General features: G+C 50.3%; 1 protein-coding gene across 1 annotated transcript; it reads left to right on the top strand.

Moving 5' to 3' along the window:
• Positions 1-693: 693 nt before the first annotated feature.
• Positions 694-11,035, top strand: ACER1 (alkaline ceramidase 1). The gene is given in 7 exon segments (XM_064469501.1): positions 694-923; positions 7,211-7,325; positions 7,702-7,840; positions 8,995-9,034; positions 9,036-9,136; positions 9,733-9,870; positions 10,696-11,035. Coding segments are annotated over 7 exon segments (861 nt in total). The 5' UTR covers positions 694-764; the 3' UTR covers positions 10,865-11,035.
• The last annotated feature ends 8,069 nt before the right edge of the window (positions 11,036-19,104 follow it).

The raw sequence follows: 19,104 nt of genomic DNA, 5'->3' as shown, positions 1-19,104 counted from the left end.
AGATCATCTTTTTTTTTTTTCAGAATCCCGCTTGTAACTGCAGCTTCTGCCACTGCCAGAGGCCAGGCTGGGGGACCTGGCAGCAGAGAGCCCATGGGAGGTGTGAAGCTCTGATGCCTTTCACTGGGAAACCAGGATAGGGCTTGCATGGGAGCGCGTTCAAAGTGAAATCACTGCCACTGAAGAGACACCTCCCAATGCCTTTGCTCTGTGCCTCCAGGACTCGTGTAATGGCCAGGGTCTGTGCTGGTGTTCTAGGGCTGAGCTTGCATACGATGAGCTCCAGCCCTCAGGAAGATGCTGAGAAACAACTAAGGAGAGCAGAGCCTGTGAAGTTGTCCACTCCCAAAAGGTAGCTCACAGCCCACAAAGTACAGGGAAGTCCTCTTGGCAGAAAGATCTGAGTCATAAAGAAAGTGAAGAGAAGGGAGAACACAGGGTGACAAGGACAGGGCTGAAATGGGGAAGCATCATGTGGCAGCGACGACCCCTGATGAGAGATGTTAATGCCATGGATGGGGCTGTGGTGACCACTCCCAGGCTCAGACTTCACGAACATTTCCTAGGTTGATTTGTCACTCCTGCATGATGGGGAGAGAGAAGGAAATATTCTGCAATGTGATGAGTGCTGGGAAGAGGATGAGTCTTTCATAGGAGGGTAAGGATGCTGTGCTTGAGCAGGCTGGTGCAGCACGAGCACGCGGGTGTGCAAGGGGCAGGCAGGCAGTGTGCGCGTCTCCCCTTTCCTTTTGGGTGTGCAGCACATGCCTTCTCCAGGTGCAAAACTATCCCACTCCTCTCCCTTTTGCAAAGGTGGCCCAACAATGCCGAGCATATTTTCCTACCAGAGCGCCGAAGTTGACTGGTGTGAAGGCAACTTTGAGCGCTTGACGGTCATTGCGGAGTACTACAACACTCTGAGTGCGGGCGCATCGAAGGGCAGGCTGGGCGCGAAGGCAGCCAGCTCCAGGCACCCAGGAGCTGCTTTTAGGAGATGAGATGGGACAACCTTGTTTTCTCTCCTCCTGCTCACTCCTTTGATCTTCCTGGTGTTGGAGGGTGCTGGTATGGGGAACATTTTCTGAGCTTCAGGTAAATCATGAGACTTTTATTGCTTACAACTGCCAGTTGCTCAAAAAGCTGGGGTCAGGGGTACTTTGGGCACGTGTGGGGCTCAGTTCCCAGTGAGAAAACTCTGGCAGTGCTCCTTAGCCCAGATTTGTGAGATCCTGTTATACCAGTCCTGCAGCTCTCCTGCCAACTGGGGTAAGTCCCACACAGGGCTCATATATTCCAGCTAAATGTACAGGAGTGGCAAAATGAGAGACAGCACTTGCCTGAACTGTGTCAGGCAGGTTGGGAATCCGGAACTCGAGACAGAGGAAAGCTGATGCATGAGCCAGATTCACCTTCTATGATCTTTTATAATTGAGACTCCAGCAACTACAGGCTAGCAGGGGTGTGAGGCATGTGGATTTACAACCTTCCAAAGGCCTTGTTTACGACTTTTATCAATTACTGTCTAACACTAGAAGTTCTTGTTCTCATGGAAATGTCTCTTCCTTTTTTTTTTAAAGCATTTCCTGCTTTTAATAAATTGCCTATAATAACAGTAATTCCCTCACCCAAGTCCTGCAGCTCCCAAGCTCTAATTGCCCAGCCAGGGTCTCAGAGGAGGGATGCTCGGGCTGTATATAGTCACTTCTTTTTGAGACATTTAACAAATAAAGACCAAATCCTGCTTCCCTCCAGCATCCAACTGAATGTGTCGTGCTGTTGCCTGTTTACTGGCACTGCATCCCTGTCAGATGGGCTCAGAGCTGCAGAGCAAGGCATAACTGGCAAGAAGGTACAGAAATCACTTCTACTCACATCAGCATTTCAAATGTAGCTGGAGATGCCAAATGCCTCTACATTTTGGAGTGTCACTGGAAATTCTGGAGAGGGGTGGATTTCCACAAAAAGCAGGACGTCTGAAAGTTATGTTTTTAATCAGAATTCATTCTGGGAGATAAATTTGCCTAACCTCCTGGTTTAGTACATAGGCAGCATTTTTTGAATGTGTCTTTGGAGCTGAGACCCCATTTTCACAAGGATCCTGATTTACACCCAGACTCTCGAAGTGGCTCAGGACCCTTAACACACCAAGAAGTATCTCAGGAGCTCTCCAGAATCACATCTGTATCTAACTTTTCTGTGGCACACTGCTAGACACCAGTTGGTGTGGCCAGATGCATGCCTGTCTTTCTTAGGTCCCAAAGCCCTGTAATTCTCATAAAACATTAACTCTTAGCTGCCCAGGTGTCTTGTGGCACAGGTTTCTAAATTATGTAGCTATTCCTGAAATCTTACCCAGGTGCCCAGTTCTGGACTGAGGTCCCTACCAGCCACAGCCATCTCCCGTGTTTCTACACGACACCAACTTTGAGGCACTGAGCTTGTCTGGATGAATTTGCACTAGGTAGGACTGAGACACAGCTTTCCTCCGGGAGAGGAACACTTCTCCAATGCGTGTTTCCACACAGATGAAAACTAGTGTGATACTGAGGAACACAGGGAGATGTGGGCAGAGCAAACCCTGCAGGATTTTTTCCAGTGATTAAACCAGTCCTTGTTGCTCTCTATATATGAACACAGGGCACCTCTTTCCCAGCAGAGAAAGAGATTCTTTTTTTTTGTCCCTGCACTGATCTCCTCCTTGCCAGGCTCACTTTCACCAATCCACGGAGCTCAGCAGAGTGCCTGTGCGGACGGAGGGTACCACTTCTGCAGATTCCGTCTTAAGATGTGATTCCTGTTTAGAAAAAGCAGCAGAGACCTAAACCTGCCTTGACAGCTGCCTGTACCAGGGCTGGCATGTGATCTCCTGTCCAAACAAGGGGAAACAAAAGAGCAAACCCTCCTAAAAACTGCTGCTGTCTGAGCATCTGACGTCTGACATCTAGCCCCACAGGCTGCACCATGCTCAGGGCCAGACCTTGTAACCAAAAGCGGGCAGGAGTGTCACTTAAATGGGCATCACTCCTTCATCAGCCAGCACACGCTGGCTGGCATTGCCTGGCTCTCACCCCTTGCAGCAGCACCAGGGGATCCCTCTTTATGCTCTGGGCTCCCTTGCAGGATCAGGCTCCTTGTGACGTGCCCTGAAGGGGGGACTATAGGAATCAGACCAGGCTGAGATCCGTAGCTATCCCTGCTGGCTGGCAGCATGGTGCAGATCCAGCTGGGGCTCAGGGCACTGTCTCAGGTGTGATCCTAACAGCCTGGATCTCCTTCTCTTCTCTCCTCTATTCATTTGTTCCCCATATTCTGATTCTGATTGCTTCCTCCCTGCGGCAAGCTTTATGGGCCTTATCTTTCTGGCCTGCCCTGAGATAATTATATCAATATTGACTTCAGTGTCAGTTTGCCAGAGTTTTAGACTAGCTGGGAATCCAGCCAGCTCCTGCCCAAGTCTCCTGCACCACTAAATCGCCAGGGCTTCCCAATGGAGCACCCTCTTCAACATCTTCTTCCCAACACTGCCTGGGGCTCGAGCAGGGTAGTTTTGTGCCAGCAGCAGCAATGTGCTGCTGAGAATTGCTCTGTGCCAGCTGCACTCGCTCTCGGGTCTGCTTGGGTTGGATGCTTTTTATTAGAAATAAGCACCAAGGGTATGAGCAAAGAATGTAAACAGTATCTTTAAGTACCTAATAATACATGGTGGCTCGTGATTGGATGCAGTTCAGCAATAAAGCACTAACTGTTTATAGTGACTCAGTGACCCAGAAATTTATTGTCTTCTGGCTGTTCGTAGGAGAACAGTATTGTGCTACATGAGGGTCATCAGTCAGGGACCTGTCTTTCTACCCTCGTTTCTTTCCTGAAATGACTGATCCAGGATGCTGGTAACGACACACAAATCCTCAGCAGCCTCTCTGGCAAAGCAGCAGGAACTCCGACACTGCCGTATATCCAGAGCTCCCGGATGCTTAATCAATCAGTGGAGATAAGCTCAACTGCAGGTGCAAATTGCCTCAAAATGCCCAGATAAGCAGACACTTTCAGAGTGTGTCAGAGCCGTGGCGTGTGGCCCAGCCCTCCACACGGGCTCAGTAACCCCGCGGCACCGCAGACACATCGCTCTCTCGCCTCCCCAGAAAGTCCCATGTGGGCACACAGCAGCTCCTTGCCCAGCGCTCTGCAAACACTGGGCAAACAGCTGTTTCCTGCCCCAAAGCGTTGGTGTGACATCATGATGTCAGGACATGCAGCCTCATCTTCTGCTACACAGGTCTGACTATAAGGAACTCGCTACACAGGTCTGGAAAGCCTCTGAGGTATTCACTTCTGCCTTTGGCCCTGTGGGCTCTTCTGTCAGCTAAAGCTGGTTCACTGAGCTTTAAGTGAATGAATGTACTCCAATGAGTCTTGCAGGAATCTCCTTTCACTGCAGAAAATGCCTGTCTTGTGTAAGGACCGGTGCATGCTGTTGCTGCTATTGCGCTGTTGCCGTGCTCACAGAGCCAGGCAGAGCTCTGCAAACCAGCATCTCCTGTCTCAATCCATATCAGAGGCTGCTTCTTCTCAGGCTCTCTGCAGGTCTCTCTCTCCATCTTAGGCTGCAAAGTGCCAAGTTGCACAAGCCCTGGGGCCTTTCCCATGATCCTGCTAATGCCTCAGGATTAGAGCCATGTCACTGATCTGATCCCAGTCTCGCTTTTCTCCTAGTGAAAGAAGCAAATGCCAGTACAGGCGGGCTTGGCTTAGGCATCTGGAGCAGTAACTCACACTTGTTAGGAAGTGGGACATCGCTGTGTGCTCGCACAGTGGAAGACCACAGGGATGAGTCACTGCCACAGGTCAAATTGCACCTCAGGTCCATCACCACTGTTATCTCCCTGGCATCCTGGCAGAGGGAGCTGGAGCCTCCTGGCCAGTACGACCCAGCTAGGTATAAGTAGAAAGCGTGCTGGGAGGACTCAGCATGAGCTGAGCCTGGAAACACTTCCTAATGGGAGTACTGGGAGCAAGACCCTCCTAACCGCATTTGAGAATGAGCTTGCCGCATCCTAAAGGGAAGATATAAGACAGCATTTACAAATCAGGGCTTGGATCCGACGAGGGATGAAGACCCTGTGTCCCCCCCAGCTGTGGTTTTGTAGCGGCTCATTCCTAAGCTCTCAGTTTGGCTGCCCTGCAAGGAATCGCTCTATCTTTTCGGCCCTATTGGCACGTTTCCCCTGATTTTCCCTCCCCTCTGATATCTGATCTTGCACATCTCATACTGAATTAATGGAGCGATAACATTGCTATCATGTAATTAATAGCACTGTTACAATGCCCACCACAGCAGGGGTACAGACCTCTCTACACGCAATCTCAAAGTCCTGCATTTCCTCACTTTGACATGCATGCTGGCACTTGCATACTGTTGCCTTTTCTGCAAGCATTTTCTCCTTGCTATCCCTGCTTGTCTTCCAAAGGCCTCTTTAACCATTTCACAGGAAAAGAAATGTTTGCAACACGGTTGTTACTTTAACACACGGTTTGGTTTCTCAATCATTTCCGAACAATTTGACCTCAAGTGTGCAAGTGGGACCAGCACTTCTCTTTTCATAGCTGGAATGGGAACAGGCCTGGATTTGGCTCTGAGCACTGATAGAAAACCAATATCCTTGGCCTGAGAATTGCTGTTAATGGGAGCATCAACTTCTTTCATGAAAGCCTTAATGAAATTCAAGATTAATCTCCAGGTGTTAAAGGGAATAGAGATCTTACATTAAGCGTGAATTGTGTTTCCCTCCGGAATACGAGAGGGTGTGTTTCATACATATGACAACGTCCCTGTGATTTGCAGCCCTGTTACCATAAACTTAGATCCCATTGGACACCACAAGCCAAACGTTGATTTTGCGGTTTACCTGGTGCATGTAAGGGCCGCTGAGGGGTGAGACTCCAGCTGTGGAGGTCAGATTCCAGGCTTGGGGTCTGGGTCAACATCTCGCTAGAAGATGAAAGGAAAAGGATTGTCAGGGTGAGAAAAAAGTCACCCTGGTGCCTTGCCAAATGGCATTTTAGCAGATGGCTCTGCCCTGCTCTTCCAAAGCCCCAAAGAGCTGTCTGGCAGGTAAAACATAGCACCACAGTCCCAACCTTTTCCAACCCAATGAGCAAGACAGATTTTCCCTGGGGAGGCTGTGCTTCCCTATGATATCCCTTTACTGAGTTTGCAAAATCAGGTGAAAAAGTGAAGGTAAGAACCAATAGAGGGAAAGGATTATTTCAAACTTCATTCGCCCATAGCTGCAGGGTGGAGTGGGCCTGATCCAGCAGGCAGGTCCAGGCTTTGGGCACTCGCTGCTCCTCCCCAGCTCCCACATTTTGCCCACCAGCATCTGCCATTCCCCAAAGCACTGGCACCTTCAACCAGCCCAGGCAGCAGCAACAGGCTGGGCCCCAGTACCGTGCCCTCCTCCCCAGACAAATCAGTCTGTCAATGAAGCAATATTGCAGAGTTGGAAATCAGGTCAGAATAATTTCGCTGTGTTCATTTGCTAGGTATTTTTAAAGGAGGTTTATGACTTCATGTAATTACTAGTGTCCAGAATACCTGTCCCCCCTAGGCCAGGTGGCTTCGCACATGACACTGCAGGAGGTCACCTCAGTCCTGTCCCCACCTACCAAGGTCCTGTTTGCCCTGCTGCTCTCCACTGCACCTGCTCCCAGTTAACAATGGTTTTCCTGCCTGTGGCTTGCAGTTGTGGCCTAGCTCCTCACACCCACCCAGCCCCTCGCAGGGGGCTGCCTGCTGGTTGAGAGGGCCAGAAGCCATCCAGGGAGCTTTTGGCAGGTCTGGGTTGACAGGAGAGGGAGATGGCTGCAAACAGAAGAGCTTTGGCAGCTTGCTTGAAGACACTGGGCAGCTGAAGCTAAACCATCACCCAAAAGGGGCACACCAGCTTATCCGGGGCTTGCTGGCCCTGGAGGTGCCTTCAGGGAGAGCACAGATGTCTGCAGCCATTGCTGTCACAGCTGGCCTTCCAGTTCCAGCCTCGCTTCTTGAGATACACCTCTGTCCTCTCCCTGTGCCAAGAGTAATACCTGCCTCCCCGCGATGCTTTCCACTAGAGATCAGTATCCTCTTTGCACATGGAGATACTGAGGCACATGGTGGGATGGGACTTGCCCAAGGCCATGCAATAAGCTGAATGTGCCTCTTGTTTTTCAGATCAGCAATGTAAGCTTCTTTGTCCTTTCTCCTGCCCTGGTCTACCTGAACCAGCAGTACCGTCAGCAGCGCGCCTTGCCCTTGTATTTCTTCTCTGGCCTGCTCTTCTGTGTAGGTGAGTGCCAAGGTTGTGAAAAGACCAGACAGGTTGCCAAAGTACCCAGCTGTTCGTTCATGATGCCTTTGGCTTTGGAGGCTGGTCTTAGTGGCCAAAGCACAGGAGCAAGCTGGGGTGGGAAACCAAACAGCCATGTCTGTCTAAGCCCTGCAGCTCATGGTTCCTGCTGGCTGTGGATGCACAACTTCCAGCCCAGTAAATCCCCGTGGTGCTGTGTGGACTGACTCACTCAAGCCTCCATGAATGCCAAGGTCCGTGCCCTGCCCTTCAGGAATGGTGTGTCTTTAGGAATGGCCCCCAAGAGCTTCCCAGACCAGATGGGCTTGTGTGAGGGTGGAGCTTTGCTGACACAAGCTGTCCTTGCTCCTTGCAGGTATCTTCTCCATGTACTTTCACATGACCCTGAGCTACGTGGGACAACTCTTGGATGAGCTCTCCATCCTCTGGACATTGGCTGTGGCATATTCCTTTTGGTATCCCAGGGTTTACTTCCCCAGGTTCATCAAGAGCAGGTATGACTTACAGGGACACAGGGTTGCAGGCTCTGAGGGGAGGGCTGGGACACTGGCATTGATGCGTGTGACCCACAAATCCCAGCCCACAGCCAGCTCCCCTGCAAGGGGCCAGTGTTGAGGTTACTGCAGTTCGCTTTAGGACCAGACCCTCCATCACTCAGTGGTGGGTGTGCTGACAGAGGAAGAGTAAGAAACCCTCCCATGGGGAAGGGCTGTGCTGGGCTCCTGTCGACCGGAGCTGCTTGTTTGCAAAGCTGCAGAGGAAACTTTGCATGGAGAATTTCAAAATTAATGAGGAAATTAAATGTTCTTGAGCACTGACATTCAATTACCCATGCTGTCAAACTGTCATAGCATCCCCTGCCATCCACAGAGAGCTTTGCCTGAAGGCTGAAAGGGTTTCCCATAAGACAAGCTGGTCCAAGTTACCACCCCACATTTCAAAAGTTGTTTGCAGGAGGGCTGGCTGGGCTAGAGGAGCTCAGCAGAAGGGATGGGGATACTGGGTGAGCACAGAGCAGCAGAAACAGGAACTCAGCAGGGCTTTGCTCACAGGACGGTCCCATCCTGGCAGGCTTGCTGGAGCCCTCTGAGCTAGCCCAGTTAGACGCCTTGCAAAGGCCTGCTCCAAGTCAGCTCTTCCCATGTCAAAGAGGAGGTCACCAGGAGTTCACTGTGGAGACATGGTTGGGGGAGAAGGGAAGGGACTTGGGGAGGGATTTGCATGTGAAAGGCCCCTCTGAGCCCTATTGTTGCTCAGTCAGCCCAAATCTGCATGTTTGCAGGGCTCAAGCCCCTGCCTGCCACTGCTGGGACTCCTGCTTTGCAGCCCTTCCCTGTGTGAGGCTCCTGATGCCTTTGCCTCTCAATGCTCATCTCTGGCATCACCATGAAAGTGCACAAGTTACCTTCTGGGCTGTGTTCCCCATTCTGTCGTGGACTAAGTGGGGGGCTTTTGGCAAAGCACAGCTATAAACAGATACCCCAGCCTTCCTGCCAGGACTACTGCAGAAGCTGAGGTCAGCCGTGTACAGATTGGAGGTGCTGGAGAAGGGTTTCCTCTCTCAGGCAATGAGCAGGACCTCTCCCATCCTTATTCTTCCATGCTGTGAACCCTGGGGGCACTGACACTCACTCCCAACTCCCTTTAGGAAGCATTTCTTCTGGTTGAGCGGCGTCACCACTGTGATCAATCACTACCTTGATGTCCTTCGTCAAACCAGCATTCAATGCCTACGCACTCAACTGCATTGCCTTCCACCTGCTGTACCTGACATGGTGTGAGCTGAAAAAGTAAGGAGGGGGCCGAGATGGGTTATCTGCAGGTCTGCTGCACGCTCCTGTCAGGCTCACACGTGGCAGCGACTCCAGGCACAACAGTGAATGGAGCCAAAGGCTTCATCAGCTCCATGTTGGACTATCAGCTCTGCAAAGAATTGGGGCAGCTGGGGAGGGACCAAGGAAGAGGCACAGGCAGGACTGTAGGCAGTGGGGTACTAGAAAGCCATCTGGCCCAGATGCCACGCAGAATGAGGATAATTCATGGGACAAGAGTATCTTCTCCTCCCCAGATGCCATCTCTGCAGCTCTTTCTCCTTTGTGGGGGATTTGGGAACCAGTGTGGGGTTGGGAGAATCCCCCAGGATCTGGGGAGAAAGGCAGGAGTGCCCCGGCTTCTCCTAGCACCATCCTCACCCACAGAAAGTCAGAAACCCCCTCTACAGAGCCATACTTCTCCAGTTCTTGTGCTCTGATGAATACTCTCCAGAAGAAACTGGCTGGGTTTTCCTCTGTTGCATTAGCACTTGCAGACAGGAACCAGCCCTCTTTAAAACTCTCTTTCCTTTGAACATGATACTCCACTCCCTCTCCCTCGCTGTTTCTTCCAGGTGCAATGACAAGAGGGTTCACCGGACGGCCGCAGCCATGGTCCTGTGCTGGGTACTGGCCATCAGCAGCTGGATAAGCGACAGGTGGCTCTGCGGACTCTGGCAGTCGATCAACTTCCCCTACTTCCACAGCTTCTGGTAAGGGCTCCAGCGTAGAGGCAGGAACCCCAGCCCAACCATTTCAGGGGCTGGAGGGCCACAGCTAAGGAGAGGTGGCAGCAGGGTTGCAATACTCGACCAGGGAGGAGCCGCATCTCTGCCCAACCCTCTCTCCCTTTCCTCTGTTGCTATCGATGCTGCTCCTCAGCCTGGTCCCAGCCCAAGGATTTGGTCCTAATCACTGCTTAATATCCCTTACCTCCTCTGCAGCAGCCAAACGGTGTTTTGCAAGTGAAATTGTTCTAAAAGCCCCTCCAGGTAAGCAGCTTGCTTTCAAAGGGCTGTATCTGCTCCCAGGAAGCTGCATGAAGTGCAGTGTTCTTTGACTTATTTTAATAGCCAAACTGAAAGATGGTGATTTGCTTGGGCAAGACATTTCGGTGCCTGGCCAAGTGTGGCTGTAAGCGCAGCACCCAGTGTGCATTCTCAGATTCATCCTCGCAAATCACTGGAGTGGCTGGGACAGATACCCAGTGCTGCTGGCTAGGCTAGGCCAGGCAAGGTGGAATGGGTGGTTTCATTTGGGGCTTAAATCCCCTATATCAGCCCATCTCCTCTGCACAAGGAATTGTTCCAGCCCCAGCTACAGGGCTGTTCTAGGATTTGCCCGTAGGCACAAACCCCGCAGGACCTGCACTCCCTGCAGCCCTCGTGCATCACGTGATTGGGACCGTTGCCTGCCATTGCCGTGCCCCTTGGCTCTAGCCTCATGGTGGCAATGCCAGCCACACACTGCTACAAGGTACGGCAGGAGCAGATGAAGTTACCCCTGTCCAACACATGTTTTTCTGTTTTCCTTGCCAGGCATGTGCTGATAGCCATGTCCCTCCTATACTGCTGCCCACTGGTCGTCTACTTTGACGTCAACTACGAGATGCCATCGTTCAAGCCAAAGCTAGGATATTGGCCCAGCGACTCTTGGCCTGTTGTGGTGCCTTACATTGCCCTGGAGGAACCCTACAAGCAGTGCTAGAGCCGGTTGCCCTCAGGCATCCCTCAGGCACGGGGTGCGTGATGCACACGTGTGCGTCTGCATGGGGAACACCTCGGCTGTGCGCCTGTTCCTCGGACAAGGGCAATGTGGCTAGAGGATGGGGCATGAAGCAGGGTGGGAGCCCACACGTGCCTTGGAAGACTCTGCCCGGACTGGCGTCCGGGGAACCGAAGATCTCCTCCTCGAGCAGATCCCCACTGAGAAGGGGAGGGAGAAAGTGCTTCTTCTGTGTCTTCTGCATTAGTCAAGCAGCAGCACCCCTTGCTGACAAGGGCACAGTGGAGAACACAGAAGCTAAACTGGTGACAGCTGGGTTTGTTGGGGCAGCTCTAAGTATTATTATTAATTTTATTTATTGATGTATGTGGTCTTGGTCAGGAAAGCTGTGCATTAAAGCTATGGACACTGACTTGCACTGAGGCCCTTTCTTTCCCCTGACTGCACCACATCCCCTGTTATCTGCCAGTCACCCCCACAGAAAGGGTGGCCAAAGATCTCTCTGACCTAGGGAGAGCTGTTTATAAAGAGAAATCCTCCTGGGTGACAGCCCAAAAGAGGCCCTGCTGACCCAGGTCCTGGGGTGCTCTACCCCAGGCCCTACCCCTTCTTCAGCCCCCATTAGCCCTCATTCCTCCATGGCTCTGACAGCCTCCATGTGTAACCTGGAGACTCCTCTGCTCGCTGAAAGGGCTGGCTGGTGGCAGAGAGTGAGGAAAGGAGCCAGTACATTAGAGAAACATGTCAGTACCTTTGCAAGAACAAAGATAAGATGTAAAGCCTCAGAGAAAGACCACTGCTGTGCCACGGGTACAAAGCAATGCTTTCCAGGTTCTCCCCACAGTGTAACAGCGAAGAAGTTGCTCTCGCAGCCATGGGACATGCTCTTGTTCTCCAAGCCTTGCTGCATTAAAGTGATGAGTTGAACCTTGCCGTGGGTCTGGGTCCTTGCACAGCCAGCAGGGACTGTCTCTGGAGAGCACCAAGAGGCTGGCAGACTGGCTGAGGTTGGTTCCCTGTGGCGCAGTCAGAACAAGGTAATGTCACTCCAGGGACAACAGGCTTTTTGGGCTCCTGTGAGTAAAGCAAAAGCAGAAGCGCTCTGGGCTTAACCTCTGAGGCAGAAGGCGCTGTGCAGCGTGCCACACAGAGCCCGTGCCGTGGCCCTCCTGCGGGCACCACTGCCTCGTGGGTCCCTCTGCAATGGTCCCCAGAGCCACTAGATGGCAAATTTGGCTCATGAACCCCGAGTAATATTTCATCTTGGGAAAGGGATGCCTTTGCCCAAGGACTGAACCTCCAGGCCTGGTCCCCCTGCCCTCTCCATCTGCCAGCACTGGGGTCAGACACCTCTCCACCAGCACAGCCACCGATGAGACACCTGCACAAGGTGCAGGGCAAGGGGGACTCGGAGCTCCAGCCTTCGCATGCCCTTGCCTCCCTGCACTGGTGCCCATCTCCTCATCTCTTTGCCTCTTTGTCTCTCCTGCATGCCATCACTTTTGCCTCTCCCCTCATCACCCCGTCTCCCTTTCACTGACCCTCCCCGTTTCACTCCCTCTTGCTCTCCCCCCCACCTCACCTCTTCCACAGCCCATCACATTCTTCTATAGCCTATTAATACCTTCTGGGCAATTGCACCGGGTCCCCGCTGGGCTCAGCCCCTCCGTCGGCGCTGGCCTGCGCAGCCACTGAGCGCGCCGGCAGCAAGTTCAAAAGTGCAGCGGGGCTTTCACAGCCCCTCTCCCCGTCAGGGGGTGGAGGAGGCCGCTGGGAAAGAAAGGCGGCGTTGCCAGGGAGCCTGGCACAGGAAAAGGGGGTCACCTTCACCTCCAACAGGACCACCGGAGATGGACAGGCACCAGCAGCCCCGCAGGCCGGAGATGCTGAGAGAGCCACGAAGGGATGGAGGCCCGGGCATGGGCGAGGAGGGTCAGCCGGCCGCCTCCGGCCACGGAGCTGGTGTGATGCTCAGCAGAGAAACTCAGTGGCAAAATCCCCTGTGCAGTATGGTAATAAGGGAGGTGTACCGGGTGCCGCTGCCTTGAGAACAATGTTGCCGCAGTTGAGTGACTGTAACAGGCCCTGATGACAGCCAGGGCCGCATTAAAAATGCCTATTCAAGCAGATCAAGACATTGAGAGGCCTCGTGGGGATCTGAAACCCTCAGGGATTTCTGGATGAAGCCAGAAGCTGAATCCTCAGCCCTGGGAACCTGGAGGGGGCGGGAAGAGAGAGAAGAGAAAAGAAAAGAAACCCACAAAGCAGCTTTAAAAGGACTGCAGCGCCCGAGGCAGGGCCTCCTGCTCCAAGTGGGGCCGTAGCCTGAGAAAGCAAAGCGGCCCTGACACCAGTGTCTGACTGTGGTCTGGGCATCCCCGGGGCTGCACAGGGTTACCTGAGGCTGGGGTCACACCTCCACGAGGTCCCTGAGCTGCTGGGGACATGCTGTCCTTCCTGCCAGGGAGCCGCGGCTCCAGCTTGTCGGGCACAGCCTGCACCGCAGAGCTGACAAACACCCCATAAAAAGGAGTGGGGCTGTCAAAAAAGGACGAGTCAAGACATTTTTGCCTTGAGCTGAAAGGGGTCCTGCAGAGATGACCTGCACACTGAACAGGTAAAGCTGGGGGCCCTCAGAGGGCGAAAGGCAACAGTGGCCCCTGCTCAACGTCCCTCAGGCCATGGGGAGTTCTGACGGTACCTTCTGTACTGGGACCCTCGGCCGTGTGAGTGCCCCTCCGGGTGTAACCAGCCAGCTCGCTCAGCAGAGCAACACAAGAAAACAGGCAGGGCAGGAAGAGCTGCAAACCCCGTGCTCAGGGATCTGAGTTAGGACTGGTCAAAATTAAACCTTTCCTTATTTTTGCCAGATGAGCCCTAACCTGGATCATTTCCCTGATTCAGTTCACCATGTGGCTGCTTAACCACAAGAAAAGAGGCAAGAGACGGAGCAGGAATGAGGAAGAGGCTGCTCCTTTCAACTGATGCCAGATTAAAGAGGTTGTTTCACAAACAGCATCAGTTGAGCCTATTTGGTGCAACTGCAACACAAATGAAATAATAATGTCGATAACGCACCAGTCCTGCAGCATCAAGGATTAACACCTACCTGTTCTGCTGCACCGAATTGCCTCCTGCTGTTAGATTTACACTGCAGGATTTGGCTTGCGGACTGGAAACTTTTCAAGGCAGAGTGATTTATCTGTAAAGGACATTGCACATTTATGGATCTGCATAAATAATGCAAAAGTAATTAATAATAACCCGGGCCTTGCTCTTAACAACGCCAGGAGAAGAAATTGCTTCACTGGAGTGTCTCTTATGTCTTTTGCAAAAGATCTTTATTTGTTAACTGCCTCAAAGAGAAAGAAGGTAATAGTTTTGAAACACGGAATGGATGTCGCTAGGTCCTGGGATTTTATTGCCAGCCTGGCAATCTTTACAATTGATTTAAAGAACCCTCTACTGGAGTCATGTTAAAACAACATTGATTCAGCTTTGATTTTTTTTTTAGTTTTAATCTCCTAGATCTGCAGTCAAAAGTTTGAAACCATGAACGCAAAGGGCTAAGAAACCCAGGAAGGAAAGAGAGAAGCTTCAAGAATTATTACCTCTGAAAGTCTTGTCCTTTCAACTCTAAGTGCTACTTTTGAGGTTTGACACAGCATTTCCAACTCGGGGGCTGGCAATTCTGTTACACCCACCTCACAACTGCTAAGAAAGATGTTTCTTTTTTTTATTTTCCACTGTTTTACCCCCATCCTTGCTATCCACTTTTCACATAAGACAAAATTAGCCATAGGGACATAGACAAACGCCAGGATTTTCCAGACACTGATGGCTGTCCTGGACAGATGAAAGGTATCAGGTCCTGATTAGCTGAAAGTCGTATTTCAGAGAACACTCTGTCACTGTGTTTGCGGCAGTCAGGGTCTTGAGGTCCCCTGCCTACGCCTTTCTGTATTAGCTCATATGATGGCTGCACACATAATCAGGGCTGGTTTTGACCAGTGATCATAGAGGAGGTGTGGGTAAAAGTCACTTCTCAGTAAGGAGAAGCATGGCCATTACATGGCCAAATAAATCAGCTGACAAAAAATTATTTTTAATCAGAAGATCAAACGGTCTCTTCAGCTGTTTCTATAAACCCCCATGATTTGGTTCTGCTCAGTAAGGCATTCTTGCTGCTGTTTTCAGAAGAAAAACAAGCAGTTCACATTTGTCTGACAAAGTAGTTCAAATAACTTCAATTCTCTAGTAATGGCTGCTATCAAAATACCTAAAATGGAAGGATTAATTTTTCTGTGCCTTCACATTACAGCTCAAAACATGGTTTCAATTAGGACTGTTCTCCACTTTTTTTAATTCACTTTCTATGAGCATTCCGTCACTTGGGTCCCAATTCATGAGCTCACTTAAGCACATGGGTTTTTATAACTGTTTAAACGTAAAACTGAATTGGGTTGTTCTGAAATGCCACACTCAGCTTCACTGTCACAAATATTTAACAAAAGGTAAAGATTTATCTCAAATGCTGAAGTATTCACCAAAAGCAACATTCAGTTGTGCAGCACATTATAAAATTCATAATCTGCAGTTGATGCTGCATTTATTTAGATAGGCCTTCCATAAGAGACCAGCTGTCTCAGTTCAGTAAAATGCTTAAGCATATGTTTAATTTTAAGAATATGAATAATTCCATTTATATCAATGGCACTTTCTTACACTTAAGAATATATTTCGCTGGGCTGGAGCCAGAAATAGTGCCATGTAAAGTGCAAACTGCAGTACTTTTTTCAGTGCTTTCTGGGACCAATTTAAAAATTAACCAATTAAGAACTTGTGCTGGTTTGGGCTGGGGTAGAGTTAATTTTCTCCATAGTAGCTGGTACGGGGCTGTGTCCTGGATTTGTGCTGGAAACAGTGCTGATAACCCAGGGATGTCTGGGTTCCTGCTGAGCAGGGCTCACACAGAGCCAAGGCCTTTGCTGCTCCTCACCCCACCCCACCAGCGAGGAGCTGGGGGTGCACAAGGGGTTGGGGGGACATGGCTGGGACAGCTGACCCCAACTGACCCCAGGGGTGTCCCACACCATACGGCGTCATGCTCAGTATATAAAGTGGGGGGAAGAAGAAGGAAGGGGGGGGCGTTGGGAGTGATGGCGTTTGTCTTCCCAAGTCACCGTTAGGCGTGATGGAGCCCTGCTGTCCTGGGGATGGCTGAGCACCCGCCTGCCCGTGGGAAGGGGTGAATAACTCCTTGTTTTGCTTTGCTTGTGTGCGGGGCTTTTGATTTCCTTGTTAAACTGTCTTTATCTCAACCCATGAGTTTTCTCAGTTCTACTCTTCTGATTCTCCCTCCATCCCACCGGGGGGGAGCAAGCAAGTGGCTGCGTGGGTCTGAGTTGCCGGCTGGGGTTAAACCATGACAGAAGTGTAAAGTGAAAATGCAAAAATTAATTAATATATGTGAGATTTTGCTGTTTACTATCCTAATATTGCCAAGTATTAACATCCACCAGAGCACTGCCAAGTGAAATCAAAACCAAATCTGTGAAATAGAGCAAAAATGGCAACAAGTAGAATTTGTTATTCATCATGAATCATCCCATCAGACCTAAAGATTTACTCATGTAACACTGAATAACATTTACCATCCTTACAGAAAGACATACATACAGATTAAAGACAGGGTCTGACCCCATTTGTACCATCTTTGATATGTACTAACTCTTTTCAGCCCAGGACCCATCTAGTCCGAAGCAGACGCTTGAAAGGGAGAATAGGATCTGCTCTGTAACAGCAGAAATGTGCCTTGAACAAGGATGACTTTTAATGATCGAAATGTGATAGAGCAAAGGGTCACTAAAAACATGGTCTTGCTCCTCTGCTTGCTGTGCCTTACCTTTTACAAAACTATGAATTGTTCTGTTATGAGGAATGGATGAAAGTTTGCAGGCACCAAACCCTTTAGCTCTTTGCATTTGTTCTCATAACTTTACTCATCATGAGCCCAGCAGTACTGATGTTGCTAGTGGCCTACACGGACCTGGGACGTGCCCCTTCTTCCCCTATGAAGGTATCATCATACAAACAGCTATATATCCATATGCAAATGATTGCTGTTTTCAAGCTGTTCGTGAGTGACCTTATACACTGCCCATACGGTACAGTAATATGTTTTCCACATGTCAGATGTTTCATGACACATTTCACACATATATTTAAAATAGCATATAAAAATGCACAGGCAAAGGAAGAAAATGGCCTGCATCTGCCATGTTTACATAATGTGTTTCAAAATTGCATTAAATGTGTCCAAATTGATCGTATTCTTCATCTATCTAAAATATTGATGGCATATAAAATGTATGTGTAATGGATTCACTCATAAGCATGTATTACGTGCCTTATTCTGATGTCTGAGTAAGAAAGGGAAAGAATCTCTTGCACTTCTGCCTCTGCAGTGTAGCCACAGAGACAATTCTCAATTCTCCCTGTGTTGGTTGAAATGGTATTTGTCACATGTGTATGTCACTTTATATTCCCGCCTGACTACCCTGAAACTGCCCTGGCTGGGCCTTTATATGACAAAATCAGGCTCCAAGGCGTTTGAGACATGCCACACTGCTAAGATGTGACTGTGCTGCAATCAGGTGCACTGCTGTCTCACAGCTAGCGATATCAGTGATAACGATTAGGTTTCGGTGGGATAAATTTCAGCATGGTAGGGCCGGCCAAATTCCCTCAGTCCCAGGCAAGTTTGCATAGCCCATACTGCAGCGTGGAGGATTATCTGAACTGCTGTCATACCTGAGCTAGTTAGATTAGAGATGGCTTGCATACATTTACATATGTGGCAAGCCCACCTCCAGTTGCTGTGCAGACAGGTGAAAGCTCATTTCATACCATTCCAGCAAAACAGCTTAGTTTTGCTGGAATCTGTCATGAGAGCAGCTGACCCAGAATCCACAAAAATCAGAAATTCATACTGATTTGAATGTTACAGGCTCTGAGACGCTGCTGCGCCAGCTCCGGGACGTCTCACAACCTGCTCTGAGTGCAGAGAGGATCAAAGCGCCAGGCTGGCTATCTGCTGATGTGGGAAATGGCCAGTTGCTCTGCAAACCACCAAACTCAGTTACGGGGGTTGGAAATAGCGGAAACACCAGTCCCAAGAGAAAAGGCACCACACAACGTGAGCCAGAGCTCAGGATGCTCAGAAACATGGCAAGCATGAGCGTATGGCTGCCAGACTGCTACATTAGAGCCCTAGGAAACTCCATACCCAAGGAACGCCTTGGGAGAGGTTCTATCTCAGACAGGAGATTTGTCTGGGATAGTAATTCTTACTCACTTTTTGGACTCTTAAATCCAGAAAGCAATTCAGAACAGGCTTTTTGGTGCTGGTCAGACTCTCCTACTGAACTCCTCCCGTCAGGTCCTATTTTTCAAGCTATTTTTTCCCCTATTTTGTGGCCTAAAAGTTATCCCACCTAGGGTGACAGTCACCAGTCAGAAGGTGGCCTCTCTCCGAGCATGCAGATGAGCACCTTTCAGTGACTCTGGCATCAACAAAAAGAAGGCCCGTGCAAAGCAGACACAGATTTCAGCAGTGAATCTCACTCCCTCCTATTGTACCGTGATTGTGTTTGCTCCAACGGACACATAAGGTGCCTGGGCCCGTCTTCTCCAGCCTGCACTTCTGCCAGCAGCTTGTATTCAGCGTTGGACAAATCCAGCCTGTGAAATGCTCTTCGTGGCAGGTCCAGCCAGCTGGTGGGTTTGGCACGACACAGACCATTAAATTGCTTGGCCAAACCTGACCTCTGCCTGTAGAGTACAAGGGAAAGGCACTGTCATCCGACGGCTGCTCAATAGCCAGGCAAAGCGAATTGATAGGTGTCAGTTCAGCCTGCAGTGGACCAGTAAGCTACATTATAATGCCAACCTCACCTTTGGTGTTAATGAGGCCCCTTCATTAACAGCCTTGAGCAGAGGGGTCAGGGACCGAATAGAGGCAGACTCCTTTCTCACCCAGAAAGCTGGTCCTTCTCATTCAGAATTGAAGCACATTGGCAGGGCAGTGTGAGGACGCTTGTGCTGCCCATGTTGCATCTGCAAGGGACATGACTTATTTGTGACTTTTCATCTGTCTCTTTTCACCAGCACTAAATACACAGAAAGAATAAAATAAATTCTCATTGTGTTCTAGCTTACTA

This window comes from Phalacrocorax carbo, chromosome 19, assembly GCF_963921805.1.
Source record: "Phalacrocorax carbo chromosome 19, bPhaCar2.1, whole genome shotgun sequence".
Classification (NCBI taxonomy): domain Eukaryota; kingdom Metazoa; phylum Chordata; class Aves; order Suliformes; family Phalacrocoracidae; genus Phalacrocorax; species Phalacrocorax carbo.
Note: the sequence above shows the minus strand (reverse complement) of the source record. Positions and strands in the feature narration are given on the sequence as shown.